Source organism: Athene noctua, chromosome 28 (genome assembly GCF_965140245.1).
Source record: "Athene noctua chromosome 28, bAthNoc1.hap1.1, whole genome shotgun sequence".
NCBI lineage: Eukaryota > Metazoa > Chordata > Aves > Strigiformes > Strigidae > Athene > Athene noctua.
The window spans coordinates 2,282,390-2,302,984 of record NC_134064.1 but is presented as its reverse complement, the minus strand read 5'-3'; the positions used below and the strand labels follow the sequence as shown (position 1 = coordinate 2,302,984).

Genomic DNA, 20,595 nt, shown 5'->3' with positions numbered 1-20,595 from the left:
CCGACGCCCTCAAGTGCTGTAGTGTGTCGGGGGCCGTGTCACAGCACCCTGGGGCTCCCCAAAATGCAGTAGCTCTCTTATCGGTGTTCCATCCCCCGCCCCAAACCCACAGAGCACGTGATGATGCTTTGACTGTTCCTGGATGTGACTTTATTAAAGAGGTGACGCAGGTGGGTGACATCCCTGTGGGTGACGGCCTCAGGGCTTGCCCCTGCCGCTGAGGTGGAAGGTCTGGAGGGGGTTAACCACCTTCATGGCCAAATAACCCTGCAAGGAGAGAGGAAAGGGGAGCTTGGGGAGTGTCGGGGGGGCTTGGCAGGAAGGGTGGGGGGCAGCCGTGCCCCCCCGTGCTCACCGGGGCAGCGTAGATGAAGGTGAGGAGGAGGCCGAGGAGCAGCAGCAGCGCCAGGGCCAGGCTGAGCCGCCCGCGGTGCTGGTGGCAGAGGCCGTAGCGCAGGCTGCGCAGCGGCGCCTGCACCCACAGGAACGACCACTCCGGGCGCCTGGAGAGGGTGACACCCAGCTCAGGGACACTCCTGTGTCCCCCCCCCTACCCCAGTTCCCATGCCCTGCTCTCCCCTGGGGACTCACACGGGTGCTGGGAGCGTCGGGTACATGTTGGGATCCTCCCGGCCCTTCCCCACCGGCCGCTCTTCCGCCTCCTTCGCCGTCAGCACCTCCAGGCTCAGCTCCAGCTTGCCCTGGGGTGGGGGGGTCCATAATCTGTGTACCCCCTCCCATCATCGCTGCCCCCCACTATCCCGGGGGGTGTGAGTGCGTGTGTCCCCCGACCTACCGAGAGGCGCCGCTTGTCGCCCTCCTGCACCGTGCAGGCCCACCACCCCCTCGCCCGTCTCTGCCGGAAAAGGGAGAAGTGGGAGGGAACCCGCGTCCCCTGCCAGGGCCAGGGGCTTTGGGGGGGCCCCTGTGGTGTTGGGGTGCAGGCCTGGGGCTTGTGGGCCGGCTGTGGCAGCTTGGTGAGCTCCAGCTCCAGGACACCTGCAGGGAAAAGCCGAAGTGGGGAGTAGTTCCCTGTCACCTGGGGGTTCTCCCCATCACAGGTGGATGCTCCCTGTCCCCTGTGAGTGTCCCCCATCCTCCTGGGGGACGTGGGGCAGAGATGGGGGGTCTCACCCAAAAAATCATCAGCCGAAAACTTATCGTTGTCCCACACTTGGAGGATGAGCTTGGGGGGCACCTTCAGCACCGTCTCATCCAGGCTCCAGAAATGCTCCTGCCGGGGCAGGGAGGGGGAAAGGGGGGTGTCATGCTCATCCCCTGTGTGTGTGTGTGTCCCCCAACCCCACCCCGGGGTCCCCCCTCACCTTCTGGGGCAGGACGCAGAGCTGCTCGGCTGCCAGGTACTCGAAGGAGAAGACAAAACGCCAGTTGAAGGCCCCGTCCCCCTGCAGCGAGCGGTAGTGCACGTCCGTCCTCTGCTTCTGCTCCTCCAGCCCGTCCAGCCACCTGCCGTGCCACCCGCGGGGAGGGGACACTGCTCTCACCCTGGTCCCCAGCCCCACTGTCACCTCCTGGGGAGGCGGGACACACGCACAGACACGGGGGTGGCTTTGACTCACCCGGTGACATAGATGTCACTCATCCGCTGCCCCAGAATGTTGGTGTCCGCCAGGTCCACGTCCTGCGTGTTCCAGACCACGCAGCGCAGCTCGTACCTCAAGGAGGGGGGACACGGACACAAGGATGTGTCACCTTCTCCCCTCAGGGATGTCCCCGTCCGACCCACCACCCCGCAGGGGTCTGGCCGGGTGCTCACCTCTGGGGCTTGCGGGGGCTGATGTCGACGGGGGGCCCGGGGGGCCCGAGGCTGGCGGGGAAAATGTCCACCCACATCTGCACCTTGCCCTGCGCGGAGACGGGGAGCTGGAACTGGGCCGGTCCCCGCGCCACTGTCCCCCCCTGTCCCAGGGTGTCCCCATTATGCCCCCCTGCCCCCAGCATCTCCCCTTGCCCTGGGGTCCCTGTCACCGTGGGGTCCCCAAGCCCGAGAATCCCTTCATGCTCCACGGTCCCCGTCCCCCCAGGGTACCTCCCTGGCTGTGACCTCGTCACCCTGCTGTCCCCTCACCCCAAGGTCCCTGACATCCCCCTGGCATCCCCCATATCCTGGGGTCCCCGTCACCCTGGGGGTCCATCCCTGGCCATGTCCCCGCCACCCCAGGGTCTCCATCACCCTCCCCATGTCCTCATCGCTCCCCCTCACCCCGGGGTGCCCCGTCCCCACCTGCTCCAGCCCGGGCTGGGTGCTGTTATAGAGGGTGCGGGTCTCGAGGTGCTCGGGGACAAGGTGACAGGCGTGGAGCACGTGCAGGGCCAAGCGCTCGCGGGGTTCCCCGGGGTGCTGGTGCGTGGGGGGGCTGCGCTCTGCAAGGCCAAACTGTCACACTCGCGGGACAGGATCTGCCCCCCCGCCCCGCGCCCCCACCCAGACCCCCACCCACCGAAGTGGCTGAGGTGGAAGATTTGGTCCCCGAAGGTGACGGCGGTGTCATCGGCGCTGAACTCGGGTGCTGGCAGCCCCCGGCTGCGGGCAAAGTGCTCCAGGGCCCGGCTAGGGGAGAGCTGGTCCCTCCAGCACCCGGGGCCGGTGCTGCGGGGCCGGGGGGTGGGCTGGGGGGCTGCGGCGCCCCCCTCCTGGCTGTCCCCATCGCCCCCATCTCCCTGTGCCCTTTGCTGTACCCAACCTATAGCCACCTTGCCGTGCCCACCCCAGCCCCCTGTGCCCACCCCATCCTTGGCTTCTTGTGCCCACCCTGTCTCCAACCCCCTGTGACACCCCTGTCCCCACCCCATCCCTCTGTGCCTACCCTGTCCTATTCTGCCTATGCCCACCCTGTCCCCAGACCCTCCCTCACCATTTCCTTGTGCCCTTCCCACGTCCCCACCCCATCCCAATCACCCTGTGCCCACCCCTGTGCCCTCACCCTCCCCATCCCCTTATATCCATCCCCATGCCCCTGTCCACGTCCCCCTGTGCCCACCCCCATTCCCCTGTGTCCGCACCCGTGCCCTCTCCCTCCCCATCACCCTGTGCCCATCCCCATGCACATTCCTGTCACCATCCTGTCCCTATCACCCTCTGCCCACTCCCATTCCCCTGTGCCCTCTCCCTCCCCATACCCTTGTCCCCACACCCCTGTGCCCATGCCCACCCCTGTTCCCCTGTGCCCACCCCTGTGCCCTCTCCCTCCCCATCCCCCTGTCCCCACCCCTGTGCCCATCCCCCTGTGCCCATCCCCATGCCCACTCCTGGCCTCAGGCCCATGCACCCGATGCCCCCACCCCCTGGCACACCCTCCCAGGGGCACCCACGTGCGGTAGAGGGCAGGCAGCCCACAGTGGGCGCGGAAGCGAGAGAGCAGGCGGTTCTCCAGGTCGATGGTGGTGGTGCCGATGTCCTGGTCGGGTGGCAGCAGGTCGTAGTCCAGCAGCGAGACCCGCAGGTCCTTCTCCAGCGGGATGGTGGCTGTCACCTCAAACAGCCTGGCAGTGGGGGTGACATCAACCCCAGGGACACACCAGCATGGGGGGTGGCACCCGGTGGCACGGGGAGTGGGGACCCATGGGCAGGGGGATGTGTTGGTATGGGGATTTGGTGGCACGGGGACCCACTGGCATGGGGAAACAGGGCATCTGGTGGCATGGGGACCCTTCAGCATGGGAATGGGGACCTGGTGGCAGAGGGACCCTCCAGCATGGGGACCTGGTGGCACGGGGACCCTCCAGCATGGGAATGGGGCATCTGGTGGCACAGGGACCTGCTGTTGTGGGGAAGGTGGATCTGGTGGCGTAGGGACCCTCAGCACAGGGAAGGGGGACCTGGTGGCGTGGGGACATGCTGGCAGAGGAATCAGGGACCTGGAGGCTCAAGAACCTTCTGGCGTGGGGCACGGGGACCTGAAATTATGGGCATGTGGTGCCATGGGGGCTTGCCAGCATGGGGAATGGGGACCTGGTGGCATGAGGATCCAGTGGCGTGTGAGGACCTGGTGGCACAGGGGCAGGTTGGCACAGGGACACGCTGACATGGGGAATGGGGCCCCACCAGCCCCCTGGGCACTTCCTCTCAGTGCCAGGCCCCCCCAGTCTGGGGCCACCCAAAGGTGACAGTGCCACTGGGGCCCCCGCCCTGGCCATACCTGCCAAAAACAGGCTCCAGGGTGTTGGGCACATACTGGTCCCGCTGGCCCAGCGTCTTCGTCCCCAGTGAGATGCGGATGTAGGGGTCACACTGGCAGCAGGAAGGGGACCGTCAGGGTGGCACAGGGTGGGGAAAGGACAGGGGACCCCTGCCCAGCACCCATGGGTGACCTTACCAGCCCGTTCCTGTCGCGGGGGGGCAGATCGAAGGCCCGGACGACGTAAACCCGCACCAAGCACTTCTGGGGTTGGCTGGGGGGCAGCTCCTGGAAGTGGCGCGGTGGCGGGGGCACCTGGGGGTCCTCAGGCATGGGATAGATACAGAAAAGCCCCTGCGAGAGCGGCCCGGCCGTGCACCCCGAGGTGCCTCTGCCCCAGCTTGGGGCTCCCGTGGGGGCTCTCACCCACCTTGAACTCTCCCACTGGCACAGGGTCTTCCCCCGCTGCGGGGTGACCCCCCGGCTGGTAGAGAGGGAAGGTCTGGCAGAAATCCTGCAGCCCTTCGAATTCGGGCACCGCCTCCAGCTCGCAGCTGTAGATCTGGGGAGCAGTTCCTGTCCTCACCCTTGTCCCTATTCCCATCCCTCTTCCCGTCCCCATCCCCATCTTGGTCCTTCTCCCCATCCCATCCCTGTCCCTTTCTTCATCCTTGTCCCCATCCCATCTTCATCCCTGTCCTTGCCCTCATCTTGTCTTCAGTCCTGTCCTTCTCCCTAAACCATCCCATCCCATCCCATCCCATCCCATCCCATCCCATCCCATCCCATCCCATCCCATCCCATCCCCGTCCCCTTCTTCATCCTTGTCCCCATCCCATCCCCTTCTTCACCCTTGTCCTGTCCCCAGCCTGTTCCCCTCCCAATCTCCATCCCTGACCCTGTCCCCATCCCACTTCCATCCCTGTCCTGTCCCAATCTCCACCCCAACTCCATCACTGTCCCTGTCCTCATCCCTGACCTCAACACTATCCCCACCTGTGTCCTTGTCCCCAACAATCCCTGTCCCAATCCCCTGCCCCTGCTTCATTCTTGTCCCCATCCCACCCCATCTCCATCCCTGTTCCTGTCCCTATCCCCATCCTTGTCCCCTGTCCCCTGCTCCAGGTCCCAGCTTCTCCTCACCTTCAGCCTGTTCCTGCTGCTCCCCTGCCGGCTGTTGGCCTTGTCCCCCGTGGCTGCGTAGAATTTGCTCCACCAGTCATCGTCACCCTCATCTTCATCCTCCTCCTCCTCCTTCTTCTCCGCAGCCTGGGGGGAGCAGGGTGAGGTGGGGACAGGCGGCACGGGTGGCCCCCGTGGCCCCGTTCCTGTGCTTACCTTGCCCGCAGTCCCCTTCTTGGCGGTGATCCTGGGCAGTATCTGCGGGGAGCAAAGGGGGGAAGTGACTCGGGGAAACTGAGGCACGGGCCCGGGAAACCCGGTGTCTGGCAGCACCAAGGCCGGTGCTGGGAGTGGAGGGCCTGGGGGACTCACCTGAGCTGTCCTGCCCCAGGGAGCGGCTGTGTGGGGGGAAAGGGACAAATAAACCATCCCGGAGGTGGGCAGTGTGGGGCAGGGATGGGCAGTGTGGGGCAGGGATGGGCAGGGACAAGCAGGGATGGGAAAAGACAGGCAGGGATGGGGCAGGGGGTGCCGAGGATGGGCAGGGATGGGCAGGGACAGGCAGGCAGGGATGGGGCAGGGGGTGCCAAGGATGGGCAGGGATGGGAAGGGACAGGCAGGGATGGGCAGGGACAGGCAGGGATGGGAAGGGACAGGCAGGGATGGGCAGGGACAGGCAGGGATGGGGCAGGGGGTGCCGAGGATGGGCAGGGATGGGAAGGGACAGGCAGGGATGGGGCAGGGGGTGCCAAGGATGGGGGTGGGATGAAGACAGGGATGCGGCAGGGGGTCCCAGGGATGGGGCAGGGGGTACCTGGGCTGGCCAGGGCTGTAGCAGAGCCAGGCAGGGAGGTTCTGGGGCCGTGGGGCTGCCCCTGGCTGTGGGGCTGGCAGCAGTACTGCCCCAGCCCCCGCACGCAGGCCTGCCCCACCTCAGGCCGGTACCCGAAATCCCGTGTGTCCAGCACCCGCAGCCGGATGGGGGGCATGTACTCCTCCTCCGCCGGCAAGTGCTGGGGCCAAGCCGTGCCGTCACCCCGGGGTGCCAGCAAGGCCAGCAGCAGCACCCAGGGGTGGGGTTCACCCCCCCCAACCACCCCCCCATCCTCACCAGCAGCAGCAGGAAGGCGTTGATGGGGAAATTGGGGTTGGCAGCGAGGTCGGGGATGGTGGGGGTCCACAGGGTCCGGCCCCCGCACTGCACCTCCAGGCGGGGCGCCCGCACGCTGCCCCGCAGCCCCCGCAGCCCCCACGCCAGCACCTGGAGGGGGGCACCCAGCAGCTGTCATCACCTCCTGGGGTCCCCTGAGTGCCCAGGGGTCATCTCGAGTCACCCGGTGGGATGCTGAAGGTGACTGTCCCCATCCTTGACCATGTCCCCATCTCCATGCCCACCCCATCCTCATCTTGTCTTTGTCCCTCTGGGCCTGTCCCCATCTTCATCCCTGTCCTGTCTCCACCCCCTTCTTCATTCCTGTCCCCATCTCCTCACCAGGACCTTCATCCCTGTCCCCAGCCTGTTCCCCTCCCAGTCTCCATCTTGGACTTTGTCCCCATCCCACCTTCATCCCTGTCCCCATCCCATCACTGTCCCTGTCCCCATCCCACCTTCATCCCAGTCCCCATCCCATGACTGTCCCCGTCCCCATCCCTGTGCCCATCCTGTCCCTGTCCCCAGCCTGTACCCCTCCCTGTCCCCACCCAGGTTCCCCTGGGTGTCACCTCCAGTGCCACCAGCTGCAGGAGTGGCCGGATTCCCAGGGGGACACTGAGGACCCCCTGCCTCCACGGCGGGGAGCTGACCTGCGCCAGGGACCCATCCTGCTGGGGACGGACACACGATGATGATGGGACCCCATCACCCAGGTGCTCCCCATGCACACCCCGCTCCAAGCCCCTCACCTCAGCATCGTGCAGCAGCTCAAAGGCAGCCAGCAGCTCTCCAGCTGCGCCCCGTGGCCCCCTCAGTGGGTAACGCCGAAGCCGGGGGGGCTGCCGGTGCCCCACGTCCAGCCAAACATCTGGGGTGCACACGCTCCTCCCCAGGAAAGTGCCGGGACCCTGCAAGGCATCGCTTGGGCATGGGAGCTCCCCGCACCCAGGGGTGCCCCCCACCCATGGATGCCGTACCCCTCTGTCCTGGTCGAAGATCTCCACCACCACGGCGGGGGGGTCATCCCAGACACCCCGGGGGTGCCCGTACAGCAGCACCCGGTGGAAAAGCAGCGTCTGGTCCCAGAGAGGGTCCAGGGTACCGGGCAGCACCCGGGTGCTCTGGCTGACGTGCACGAAGGAGACGTGGGCGACGGGGTCTGGGGAACAGTGACACCCTCAGCACCCTGGGGTGCCCACCGGGGCGGGGGGTGGGTGCTGGGGGGGGGGGCGGGTCCCACCTGCAGTGGCCTTGGTGCCGCGGGGTGTCAGCTCCAGCACCTGGAAGATGTAACAGCGGAGCTGGAAGATGTTGGGTCCTGTGAGAGAGTCAGGGGCTGATGGAGGGGCCTGTTCCCCCCTCGACCTGTCCCAGTCCCCCTCCCCGTGTCCCCTGGGGCTCACGTTGGAAGGTGCAGAGGATGAGGGGCACAGGCTGCTGGGGGGGGGTCTGGCATGAGCCCCGCCTTTCTGTCACAGTTGCCTCGTCCTTCTCGGCTGGGTCCTCTGTCCCCTGCGGTGGGATGGGCCGTGGGGTGGGGGGTCACAGAATCCCAGAATCGTTCAGGTTGGAAAAGCCCCTCGGGATCATCGAGTCCAACCCTCAGCCCGACTCTACAAAGTTCTCCCCTACCCCACATCCCCCACAGCTCATCCCAACGGCCCTGAAACCCCCCCAGGGATGGGGACTCCCCCCTCCCTGGGCAGCCTGTTCCACTCTCTGACCACTCTTGCTGGAAACATTTTCTCCTCCTGCCCAGCCTGACCCTCCCCTGGGGCAGTTTCCAGCCGTTCCCTCTTGTCCTGTCCCTGATCCCCTGGGAGCAGAGCCCAGCCCCAGCCTCTCTGCAATGTCCTCTCAGGAGCTGCAGAGAGGGATGAGGGCTCCCCTCAGCCTCCTCCTCCTCACACTGAACACTCCCAGCTCCTTCCCTGCCTCCTCACAGGATTGATTCTCCAGCCCCTCACCAGCCTCGTTGCCCTCCTCTGCCCTCGCTCCCTTTGTCCCCGCTGTCCCCCAACCCTGCGCCCTGCTGTCCCATGTCCCACTGCCCCAGCATTGCTCCATCCCCCCAGCCCTCCCTCCACCCTCCCCTTTATCCCAGGACAGCCCCCAGCCCCAGTGCCCCCCCATCCCCCCCAGCCCCCCCTTCCTACCGGGGAGCCCTCCAGGAGGAAGAGGGGTGCCACGGGTGGGGGCTGCATGGGCACCATGTGCCGGTGCCAGCAGCGTCGCCGGCACACGTCACCCGCCCGGGGCTGGAGGTGGAAGCGGGACCCCCAGAGGGACCCGTACTCCCAGGCCTCGGTGCCCGCCGCCGCCTCGGGGCTGTGCTGTGGGGACAGAGGGGACAGCGCAGCGTGGCACAAGGGCACAGACAGGGCTGCTCACAGCAGCGCACTGGTGGGCCCAGGCCTGTCCCTGCCACCCCGTCCCTGCCACCGCTGTCCCAGCCACCCCATCTTGTCACCCCATCCCTGCCACCATCCCTGCCACCCCAACCCTGCCACCCACATCGTCACCCCCATCTTGTCACCCCATCCCTGCCACTACCCCTGCCACCCCAATCTTGCCACCCCCACCTTGTCACCTCAACCCTGCCACCCCCATCTTGTCACCCCATCCCCGCCACCCCTGTCCCTGCCACCCCTGTCTTTGCCACCCCATTCTGCCACCCAAATCCTTCCACCCCCACCCTGCCAGCCCCCTCCGCACCCCCCCTGTCCCTGTCCCCACTGCCCCACCAGCTGGAGGAAGGCGGCCACATCCTGCTCCCGTTCCTGGGCGCCGGTGTCCCTGCGGCGGGTGCGCAGCCAGTGCCGGCGCCGGTGCGTGTGATACATCTTCTCGGTGGGGTGCCACGTCGACGGGGGGCTACCAGGGGCCACGCTCGCCCCATACTCCCAACCTGTGGCACCCAGGTGTTGTCACCACGGCCAGCACCCACCTGGGGGTGCTCAGCGGGGACCCCCCCACTCACCGGCCTCATCCACGGCCCCCGTCACGTCCACCCGCCAGCCGTCGGTGACGTGCCACCCTTGGGGACACGCCACCTCCTCCTTGGGCGGCACTGCCGCTCCGCTCTGCAAAACCAGGTGAGAGCTGAGCCCTGGCACACTCGTGTCACACCCCCCCCTCCCCAGTGCCCCCCACGCTCACAGCATCGGTGCTGGGCACGGCAGCGGGTCCCCAGTCGCCGCTGAGCCGCCGGCTCTCGTTCTCGTAGACGTCCTCCAGCACCTCGCCCACGTTGGTCTCCGTGTCCAGCAGCAGCCTGGGGACAAGGGGACGATGGTGGCGTCGCCCTCCCCGAGGTCCCCAGGGTGTCACCACCCATCCCACGGGCCTCACCGCCGCTGGGGCTCCACGGTCCAGGGTCCATCCCAGCACCAGCCCTTGGGGGGCCGAATCCTGTGGCGGGGGAGCCCCACTTTGCCGGCGCTGTCGGAGAAACCGGGGCACCCCAGCAGGCCCCGGGGACCCCACTTGCCCAACAGCTTGGTCTGGTTTTCATACTGTGGACACACACACACAGAGACGTTGAGGGGGGCTGTGGGGGCACCCTGGGGTGGCCCCCCCGCCCCGCCCCAGGGCTCACCGTCTCGGCGTAGACGCGCAGGGTGCCCTCGAGGTGCCGTGGCAGGTCCCCGCTGTCGGCCACACGCCCCAGCCACAGCCGGAGCCGCAGCTGGGCACCGGTGTCCCCAGAGCCCTGCGCCCCGAAAAGTGGGGGGGACATTGTAGGGGGACATGGGGAGGATATGTAGAAGGTCCAGGAGGGACATGGAGGGGACACAGGGGATTAGAAGGGACATGGGGGCATAAAGGGGACACAGGAGGGATGGGGGGGATATAGAGAGGTCATGAGGGAACACGGAGGGGACATGGGGGACACAAAGGGGACATAGAGGGGATGTGGGGGGGATATTGAGGGGACATGGGGGAACGTGGAGGGGACATGGAAGGGACAGGGAGGGGACATGGAGCAGACATGGAGGAGATATAGAGGGGACACAGAGGGGACGAGTAGAGGACATGGAGGGGACACAGAGGGGACATGGGTGACAAAGAGGACACGGAGGGGATGTAGAGGGGACACAAAGGGGACATGGAGGAGTTACAGAGGGGACATGGGACATGGAGGGGACACGGGGGGATGTGGAGGATTCACGGATGGGACACAGAGGAGGTGGAGGGGACATGAATGGGACACAGGGAAGACAGAAGGGACCCTGAGGGGACATGGAGGGGACACGGGGTGCCTACCACCAGGAAGAGGGTCTGGATCCGGCCGCAGAACCTGCCGCAGGCGCCGGGGCTGCTCCGGGAGAACATGATGTCAGCCGCGGGGACACGGGCACAGGCCACCCGCCGCTCCCCACGCAGCAGCCACAGCAGCACGTCGGGGATCCCAACCTGTGGCTGTGGGGACAGAGAGAGAGAGAGAGAGAGAGAGAGAGAGAGAGCGCGCACGAGCGGCGGGCTGAGACCGGCCACAACTCATCACAGCGATGACCCCACACAACCCCCGTCCCAGCCCCGGCCCCCACCTCGACAGCCAGGGCGGCCACACGTCCCAGCCAGCCCTCAGCCACCGGCAGCAACGTGTCCCAACCGGCTTTGGGTGGCGCCGCCGCCGCCGCCGCCACGCGCCGCAGGAGGTGAAGTCGGGCGGCCCGAAGGTGGGCGTCCAGCGGGGTGGGGGTGGGCTGTGCCTCCAGCTGCGGCAGCGTCCGCCTGCAAACAGCCCCCCAAAAATGCCCTGTTTCCTCTCCCCCTTCCCCCGCCCCCAGTTGCCCTCTTTTCCCCAAAAAATGCTTTGTTCCCCCTCCAAACGCCCCATTACCCCCACAAAATACTTCCCCCCACAACATACTGTCCCTCCCAAATTCCCGTTAGCCCCCAAATTCCCCATTTCCCCCCCAATTGTCCCATTTCCCCCCCAAATATCCCAGTCCTCTAAAATTCCTCGTTTTCTCCCAGATGTCCCATTTCCCCCCCCAAATGTCTCATTTCCACTGAAATGCTCCATTTTCCCCCAATTACCCCATTCCCCCCAAATTCCTCATTTCCCCCCAATTGTCCCATTTTCCCCCAAATACCCCATTATCCTCTAAAATTTCTTTTTCCCCCAATTTTCCCATTTTTACCCCCAAATGCCCCACTTCCCCCCATTTCCCCCAACTGCACTGTTTTCCTTCCCCAGTGCCCCCATTGCCCCTCCAAATGGCCCATTTTCCTCCAAAATGCCCCTTTCCCCCCAAACACCCCATTTCCCCCCCAATTCCCCTGTTTCTCCCCCATCTCCCCCATTTCCTCCCAGATGCCTCATTCCACCCAACCAAATACCCCATTTTCCCTTCAATTGTCTCATTTTCACCCCAAATATCCCATTGGCCTCTAAAATTCCACCTTTTCCCCCCAAACACCTCATTTTCCCCCCCAAATACCCCACTCTCCCCCCAAACACTACTTGGCAGGCCCAGGGGTGCCCCCCAGCACCCCACCACCCACCGCTTTGCGACCCCCCACGACCCCCCAACTCCGGGGAGCACCCGCTGACCTGCAGTCCTGTGCCAGCTGGCGCAGCAGCCTCCTGCCGATGTCCCCTCCAGTGTCCCCACGGGCGCGCCGCAGCTCCGCCACGTTCTTCTCCTGAAAAAAACCAACCCCAAACCACCCCATCCCCAAACCATCCCAACCCAGAGAAGGGGGTGTCACACCCCACCCCACCCTGCCGTCACCCATGGGTGCTCACCAAGCGCTGGCACATGGCACGCAGGAGGTTTAGGGTGTCCCAACGGTGACTGGCGTCCTCCCAGGATGAGGTGACAGCAGCCACCGGTTTGTCACCGTACCACGGCAGGTAGTGATAGCGATTGCCTGGATCCAGAGGGCACTCAGCACCCCACGGGGACACCCCTTTCTCTGTGCGTGTCCCTCCCTCCCCAGCATCCCGCTTACCATCGAAGAGGGGATAACCGTGTGGGGTGACAGAGGCGGCCGGTTTGCAGGTGACATCACCTGTGTTCCCGTAATTCCCGATACTGAGCTCGAAGCGCAGGAGCTCGGGGCCAGCTGGCACCATGGTGGCTGAATAAAAAACCCCGCACAGGCCAAAGCGGCGGTGGGGCAAGTGGCACTGTGGCAAAAAAAAAAAAAAAAAAAAAAGGCTAAAATATTCCCAAAATGGCACTTAAAAAACCAACCAAACAAAAAAGACCCCAGGGGGTGGCATCGCACCATCTCCCTGGGTCCCCCACCTGCACCCGGGTGACGTCCTCGGGGGCGATGGTGTCTTTCTGGCGCCCATCCGGGGTCCCCATGTGGGTGCTGAGCTCCAGCAGCACCCGGCCGCGATAAGCCACTCCAGTGTCCTGTAAAATAAGGTGGAGGGGTGGCTGGGTGTGTGTGTCTGTCCCCGCCCGCCCCCCCCAAAGTGGGTGCTGTCCCCACGCTGCCACCACTCACGGTGCTGGGTGTCCTGGCAGGGTACGGCTGGGGGCTGTAGAAGGGGAGGAAGCTGGGTCCGAAGCAGGGTAAGAAGCCAGGGGTCCCCTCTGGGAGCAAAAGAGGGGGTTCAGTAGGGGAAGGGAGGGGCTCACTGGGAGAAGGGGGGGTGTCTGGGTGCTGGAGACCCCCCACCCATGGGTGGAGCCCACTCACCCTCAAGCTCAGCACCGGCGGAGGAGATCTGGGAGAGGTGGAGGGTGGCTGTGCCCAGGACCTTGCCGCTGCGGGACCTATGGATGGGCAATGAAAGGGATGGGGAGGGTCCCCCCAAAATAGGGGGTCCCCAAAACCCTGGGGGGTGGGGCCCAAAACTGGGGGGGCCCTCAAAAACCTCAGTGGGTATGGGGGTGTCACCCACATACCCACTGAGGATGGCCAGCTGGATCTCATCACAGATGGGGGGCAGCTGCAGAGAGAAAAAAAAACATGTGTGTGTGTTTTGAAATGGGGGTACTCCCCCTTTTTGGGGGTACCCCTGCTTTGAGGTGTGTGCTGGGGCTGGAGGGGGGGGCACCTCACCCTCAGGGGGAAGAAGAAGACCTCGTTCCATGCTGGGTTGGCGTCAGGGGGCATCACCCGGGTGCAGAGCTGCATCGGGCAGAGCTATGAGCCCTCACCCAGAATTGGGCACCCCCCTTTCCCCCCCCCCCCTTCCCCAGCACCCACCGTTCTGCCGGCAAAGCTGACCCTCACCGCCGCCGCCACGAAGCCCCTCTTGCCACCCGGTAACACGGAGGGGAAGCATTGCCAAGCCGGCTCTGCAGCGCCAGGGATGGGGAGAGGTGGGTAGATGAGGAGTGTGTGTGTGTGTGTGGGGGGTGTCCCCCAGATTCACACCCCATAACCCCCCCAAAACCCCTCTCCGCTGCCCACCCTGCGGCAGGTCCTCGGCGCAGTAGATGCGGAGCTGGAGCGTGGCAGCACACGGCGACGGGTGCAGCAGGTTGGCCTCCACGTCCTCGTTTGCTGGCAGCTCCTCCCGCTCCTTTGGGGGGGGGTGTGAAAAAATGAGGACACCCCCCGCCCTGGTTCCAAGGGGATTTTTTTTTTCTAAGGGGTTGCTGGGGAGGATGAGGGGGGACTCACCTGCACCGACTCTCCGGCATGGAGGACAGCCAGGCTGACACGGAGGTACCCCCCGGAGCCGGCGTCGGGGCGATGGGGGTGCTGCAGGCTCAGCCACTTCCAGCTCAAGCTGTGTCCTGGCACGGTGGGAGACGCCGGTGTCACCCCGATGTCACCCCAAGTGTCACCACGGTGTTACCCCAACCCTCTCACCTACCTGGCGCTCGGTAGATGGTGCCGACGTCCAGCTGCAGGGATGAGAAAGGGGGTGAGAGCGGCCAAACCGCGGCGCGGCGCCGCGTTCCCGAGCCACCGTCCTCACCTGGAAGACGCCGATGGTGGCTTTGGCACGGGTGGCCCGTGAGTCCAGCACCTGTGACAGGATGGGGACATGGAGTCAGCGGCCACCCCGCTGTCCCATCCCCACCAGTGCCACCGATCCACCCCCTAACCTGGATGTGGATGGGCTCTGCAGCCAACTGGGCAGGCGTGCAGTGGAAGTTTTGGTAAAACACCTAGAAAATGGGCAAAAGAGAGTGAAGGCGGGGTGAGGGGACACCGACAGGTCCCCGTGTCCCCTCCCTGCTGTCACCTCATTGTAGTAGGGGTTGTTCCCCACTCGGATCCTGGTCCTGAAGCGGTGCTGGCCGATGAGGACTGTCACCACCGGCTTGATGTTGTTGCCCTGGAGCTGGTGGCCGTCGATGACCCTCACCCGTACCTAGGGGACAGGAGGTGACGTGGTGGCCTCCAGATGGGACGTCACCCCCTGGTGCCACCTAACCCATGGGTGCCATACCTGGAAATCCTCTTTCCTCCCCGCTGAGGGCTTGTCAGGGTGATGGGGTGACCCTGACGACACCACTGGTGGTGGCACCTGTCCTCGCAGGGGGACCGCGGTGTCCCCAGCCGTGCCACGGGGGATGTAGGAGCATCGGAGGGTGACAGTGCACTGCAAAAGGATGGGTGGCACCCCAGCCCGTGCCTGGTGGCACCCTGGGGTGCTGCTGGGTGGGTGTGTGGGTGCTCACCCCTGTGGGCTGTCTCTGAAGGTCCAGCAGTGGGACTTGGCTGAGGGCCAATGGCAGCCTGGGGTTGGCCACCAACCATTCCAGTGACACTGTGGTGGCACCTAGGTCCCTGCAGGGGCAAGGGGACACAGTGAGGGTGGCTGTGCCAGGGGTAGACCCCCTCAGGGCACCCACCCATGGGTGCTACTCACCCCTGGGGTGCTGGTTGGCCCCAGCGCCGGAGTCGCAGGTTCAGACTGGCTGTGGGGGGCAGGGGACATGTGCCCAGTGGCCATGCCAGCGTCTGGGACCAAAGAGAGGTGACAAGGGGTTAGTGGGGTGACCTGAGTGTCCCCGTGACACTGCGGGTCACCCTGGGGTCACCTCACCTCGTTCCAGGTGGGGCTGCACTCCTCTGGCACCACCCGGGTGCTCCTGGGGACACCTGAGGGGGGGGTGGGGGTGTGACAAGACGGAAGGTGGTGGCACGTCAGGGTGGGGACATGGGGGCGCTAGGGGACAGCTGTCACTGTCCCCACACGCAGGGATAGCCAACGCCATCCCCAGGTGTGGCCAGCACCATCCTGTCACACAAGGATGCCCCCACGGTGCACCAGGGTGGCCGATGCCATCTCCTCACACGGCGACGACCGACGCCATCCTGTCCCACCGCGGTGTCCCCCCCGTCCTGTCCCCCCCCCCCCGCGGTACCTCTGAAGCGGACAGACACGTGCACGCCGGGCCCGGAGCCGGTGGCCCCGGGGATGTGGGCGCTGGCCACCAGCACCCGCAGCATGGCTGTGTCCCCAGGGCCACTGAGCCATGGAGGTGTGTCACCGATGTGCTGTTGCCATGGCGCAGGGGCACATTCCAGAACGGCACCGTTGGGGCAACCGGGAGGGACACCGCTGTTGGCTCGGCTCGGTGGGTGTCACCATGTCACTGTGTGTCCACGTCTGTGAGCACCCGTGTCACACTGTCCCTGTGTCCCCATGTGTCCCTGTGTCTGTTTGTACCTGTGACACTGTGCTCATGGGTGGGGCAGGTGCGTCCCCCCAGCGAGAGCTTCTTGGCTGCTGAAGTGTAGTAGCCCGGGGCTGCCTTTGTTCTCAGGGCCTGTGGCAACTGGGGCTTTTGGCCGATGGGAGCCGCTGTTGGCCCCAGGTCAGGTTCCCCCGGGTATCGATGGAGGCCCCGGGAGCCATTTTGAGCTCGTCCCCGGGAGCAGCAGCTGCGGCCGAGGCCTCTCCGCTGGGTCAGGGCGCTGCCCAAGGAAACTCCTCGAGGGGCCCTGGGTCGGGGCGCTGCCCTGAGCAGCTCCTCGGGGTTGAGAGCCCTCACTTGTCAGGTGAGTGACAAAGCGTTTGGGGTTGTTAAACCCCAGGTAGCAGGGATTTGTAAAGCGTTTGGGGTTGTTGTTAACCTCGGGGATCGGGACTTTGCGTTTTGGGTTGCCGTTAAACCCTATAGAGCTCTGTTATGCGTTCTGGGTTGCCGTTAAACCCTAGAAAGCTGTTCTGTTCTCCTCTCACAGACATTCGAACCTGTAACTTAACGGAGAGCTAGTTACCTGTGTTAATAATAATTTTTAATTCTTTTTGGTGGTCGGTTGTTTATTTGAGAGCATCCGTTAACAATTGGCGTAGCCGGCAGGATGTCGATAGAGGAGATATTACAGAAACATAGTTGTGCCCCTTCTCCCCCAGATGTTCAGTGGGCGAAGGAGAGGTGGTTTGATCTGGTGGAAGTTGCGAGAAAGTTGGAACAAAGCCGGGGAAGCTGGTGGAGAGGCGCGAGTGAAGGAGAAGTGGGCGCCATGTCAGGTGCCTGCTTGGTTCAGGCGCAGGATTATTTTGTGATGGTGGAGAAAGATGCCTTACAGGAGCAGGTGGAAATCGGTCATTTAAAGACAGAATTATTACGAGAAAGAGAGAGAAGGCGGTTATTAGAAATAAAAATTGAAATTATGCTGGCACGAGCAAAAAAAACTCGTAGTGTTGCCCAGATTCGGAAGTTAATTACCAGTGTCGATCTTGAAGAGCGGGACGGAGGTATTTGGGGAGAGTCTGATGAAGGTGGCTCGGAGGAAATAGAGGAGCTGGAGGAAAGACAGGTTCGACTTCTCATTAAAACAGAAAGGCACACAGGTCCACAAGGTGGGAAACCCCGAACCACGGTCCGTACAACCCCCTGGGCGGGACCCGAGCTCGGTGAGCTTCAGGTTAAATATTCGCGTAAGCCGGGTGAAACTGGAACTGAGTATTTGTGGAGAGTTTCTTTAACGGGGAGGGGATCGAATTCTGTTGAGTGATGACGAGGCAGGAGGTTTCTGGGGTCCTGGAGTGGTTTGAAGTGATGGACCAGCGGGTGACCAGTCGATAACATCTCGAGCGGCTTACTGGGCTTACTGGGCTGGGGTGTGGACCCTGAGGAGAGGGGGGAACCTGTCACCATTAAAGCGAATGGGATGTCGGGGCTGGCGGAGGCAGTACAAAGGGCCGCTTGCATTCAGGCGATGGATGAGAGGGGTCGGTGCGGATCCCAGCCACCTTAGAGCTCTTTTTTAGAGGGCTCCCGGATGCCTTAAAGATCCATGTCGTGTCCCTCAGAGAGAGGGTGCAAAGAGCCATTGAATGCAACCAGCGAAAAGCCCCCCAACCCTCATTTACACGTCTTAACGTGGGCAGAAGTGTTACAGGATCTGGCTGCGTTAATAATAATTTTTAATTCTTTTTGGTGGTCGGTTGTTTATTTGAGAGCATCCGTAACAATGGGCGAGAGATGGGCTGGACTGACCCGGGTGGCGGCGAAGATGGAAGCCGGAGGGTTCGGCAAGTCAGTCGGAAACTTTCCCCCCCCCGGGGCAGCCTCCTCGTAGAGACTTGAAACCGCCCCAGGATAAATCAGGTCGATTTTACGATTTAAGAAGGAATCGTCTTTGGCGGAAGGCGTTGGCACTGGGGGTACCCCGAGCAATATTCCATTGGCAATCTGCTGGTGACATCTCGAAGTTGGTGCGATTGCTGGAAGGCAGAACTCGAGAACAAAGGAAAAACATTAGGGTTTGATGTTTTGGTAGGTAAACAGTGGTGTTTACCAGACGGCAGTGTGGAGTTTTGGGGTTTGGGGGACAGGAATTGCCTGTGTCTCTCAATATCCATTCCCAGCTGCTGCCAAACAGGGTATTTTTGAAGTGATTAATGATACTGAAAAAATTATAAATTGTGCACATCTCCCTTACAGTTCTCCGGTGTGGCCAGTCCGCAGACCAAACAAAAGGTGGCGGTTAGCAGGCGATGATGGGCGGCTGAACGCCCATCCCGGCCTTTTGTCAGCGGCAGGGCCCGGCCGGGCTGGGCGCAGCCGGGGCTGGGACGCGCTCTGGTGCCTTTGTCACAAGCAGAGGTGACTTTGCCCCCACGTGGGACGGCGGGCGATTTACATTTGTATGTCTCTCGCCGACAATTGCTTGCTATGCACCGGCTCAAAAGCTCGCTGAAACCATGCCCCGAGAAGGGGTTAAGCTCTCTGGAAACACCCCCACCCCTCCAGTGAGAAACTGGGAGGAAGAACTGTGTGCGGTTAGATCATTATTGCCAGTCACAGCAGACAGGGAAGGAAACACCCAAATCAATTTAATCAGGTAACAGGAGCCACTTTACTGCCGGGGTGGACCAGGAGTGGGCACAACAAGGCATCAGGTGGGTGTTTCATACACCGTATTACCCTCAAGCTAATGGCATGGATGAGCAAGAGACATGCCAATGTTTCATGACCTAGCTAGGATATAAGGTTGGCATAAGCGGGTTTTATTATTAATAACCGCTGGAGGCATTATGTGAACACAAAAATATGAGCATTTTGTTCTATGGGATTATCAGGTGATGATGCTACTACATTTGACAATCATAAGGGCCAGTTCCCCCTGAAAATATATGCAGGCCAACCTGCCATGGTGAAGTTGCCCTCAGTTGGCATTGTGCCTATGACCCTGGTAAAATCTAGGGGTTTACATGCCTGGAGAGGCCTGAGATGGAAGGTGGAAAACCTCACTGAATCAGTGCCTGATGGATAATCCCTGATGTCTAACTTGATGCCCGGGTTCTGATCCGAGGCCTAGTTCTGTTTTTTTGTTAGGGTCTGGAAGGAACAGATGACTTCGGCATCTTGCTTGGCCGTGGGGATCCATCTGGACAACCAAGACTCGGATGACAACGCGGTGGCGAATAGATCTTGTAAAATTGGCAGCATTCAGAAGAATGTGATTGAACTTGGTGCTATTGTGTTAATGTCACTTCAGGTCCAAAAAAAAAATAATTAAGAAAGTAGCAAGAGACTTGAGGCAATTGTTGCCATATTAAGCATCAATTGATTAATTGGATATGTTTGAAACTTCCTTGTTAGAATGGTTAATCATCTTCTTCCTTCAGTGTTGACTGTAATACATTGTATGGCTGGAGGGTTGGTTTCTTTTAAGATTTGATTGTATAATCATCTAGGGATGACAATCCACGAGTATGGAGACTCACCAGGACCGCACTCCCTTTTAACCTTGGAGGCAAGAGGTGACTGCACCATCACCACTTCAAGGAAACCAGCCGAATCATGACTGTAGTCACGGGGTGGACTGTGGCAGGTGCGTCCCCCCAGCGAGAGCTTCTTGGCTGCTGAAGTGTAGTAGCCCGGGGCTGCCTTTGTTCTCAGGGCCTGTGGCAACTGGGGCTTTTGGCCGATGGGAGCCGCTGTTGGCCCCAGGTCAGGTTCCCCCGGGTATCGATGGAGGCCCCGGGAGCCATTTTGAGCTCGTCCCCGGGAGCAGCAGCTGCGGCCGAGGCCTCTCCGCTGGGTCAGGGCGCTGCCCAAGGAAACTCCTCGAGGGGCCCTGGGTCGGGGCGCTGCCCTGAGCAGCTCCTCGGGGTTGAGAGCCCTCACTTGTCAGGTGAGTGACAAAGCGTTTGGGGTTGTTAAACCCCAGGTAGCAGGGATTTGTAAAGCGTTTGGGGTTGTTGTTAAACCCTATAGAGCTCTGTTATGCGTTCTGGGTTGCCGTTAAACCCTAGGAAGCTGTTCTGTTCTCCTCTCACAGACATTCAAACCTGTAACTTACAGAGAGCTAGTTACCTGTGTTAATAATAATTTTTAATTCTTTTTGGTGGTCGGTTGTTTATTTGAGAGCATCCGTAACAATGGGTCACCATGTCACACTGTCCCTGTGTCCCTTGTCCCCACATCGCTTGTCCCCATGTCACTGTGTCCCCCATGTCACCATGTCTCCATGTCACTGCAGCCCTATGTTTCTGTGTCCCCGTGTCTCTGTGTTTCCATGTCCCTGTGTACCCATGTCAATGTACCCCACATCCACATGCCCCCAAGGCACTATGCCCCCATTTCTGTGTCCCCATGTCAGTGCATCACCATGTCCTTGTGTCACTTCAACTCTTATGTCCCTGTGTCCATATGTCCCCATGTCACCACATCTGCATGTCCGTGTCCCCATGTCACTGGTTCTGCATCTCTGTGCCCCCAAATCCATATATCCCCATGTCACCACATGCCCTTGTGTGTCCCTATATCCCCATGTCTGTGTGTCCCC

The 20,595-nt window shown here is 62.5% G+C and overlaps 1 protein-coding gene across 1 annotated transcript; it reads right to left on the bottom strand.

Annotated features, from left to right (window-relative positions):
• Positions 1–198: 198 nt before the first annotated feature.
• Positions 199–18,980, bottom strand: FER1L5 (fer-1 like family member 5). The gene is made up of 49 exons (XM_074928347.1): positions 18,950–18,980; positions 17,799–18,025; positions 15,714–15,846; positions 15,392–15,447; positions 15,215–15,306; positions 15,024–15,132; positions 14,585–14,713; positions 14,445–14,507; positions 14,315–14,365; positions 14,210–14,240; positions 14,014–14,129; positions 13,784–13,912; positions 13,447–13,515; positions 13,290–13,333; positions 13,081–13,157; positions 12,886–12,974; positions 12,678–12,791; positions 12,379–12,556; positions 12,173–12,297; positions 11,978–12,069; positions 10,965–11,151; positions 10,681–10,836; positions 10,013–10,126; positions 9,766–9,929; positions 9,574–9,688; positions 9,395–9,497; positions 9,159–9,322; positions 8,571–8,747; positions 7,818–7,926; positions 7,655–7,732; positions 7,392–7,573; positions 6,984–7,322; positions 6,373–6,522; positions 6,179–6,274; positions 5,478–5,519; positions 4,570–4,701; positions 4,338–4,493; positions 4,161–4,252; positions 3,334–3,504; positions 2,463–2,611; positions 2,246–2,385; positions 1,778–1,866; positions 1,581–1,676; positions 1,326–1,467; positions 1,135–1,234; positions 797–999; positions 592–701; positions 356–503; positions 199–267 (listed from the first exon to the last, which is right to left on the bottom strand). Exons 1-49 carry the CDS (start codon positions 18,978–18,980, stop codon positions 199–201), a joined length of 5,928 nt encoding a protein of 1,975 aa, XP_074784448.1.
• Between the last annotated feature and the right edge of the window lie 1,615 nt (positions 18,981–20,595).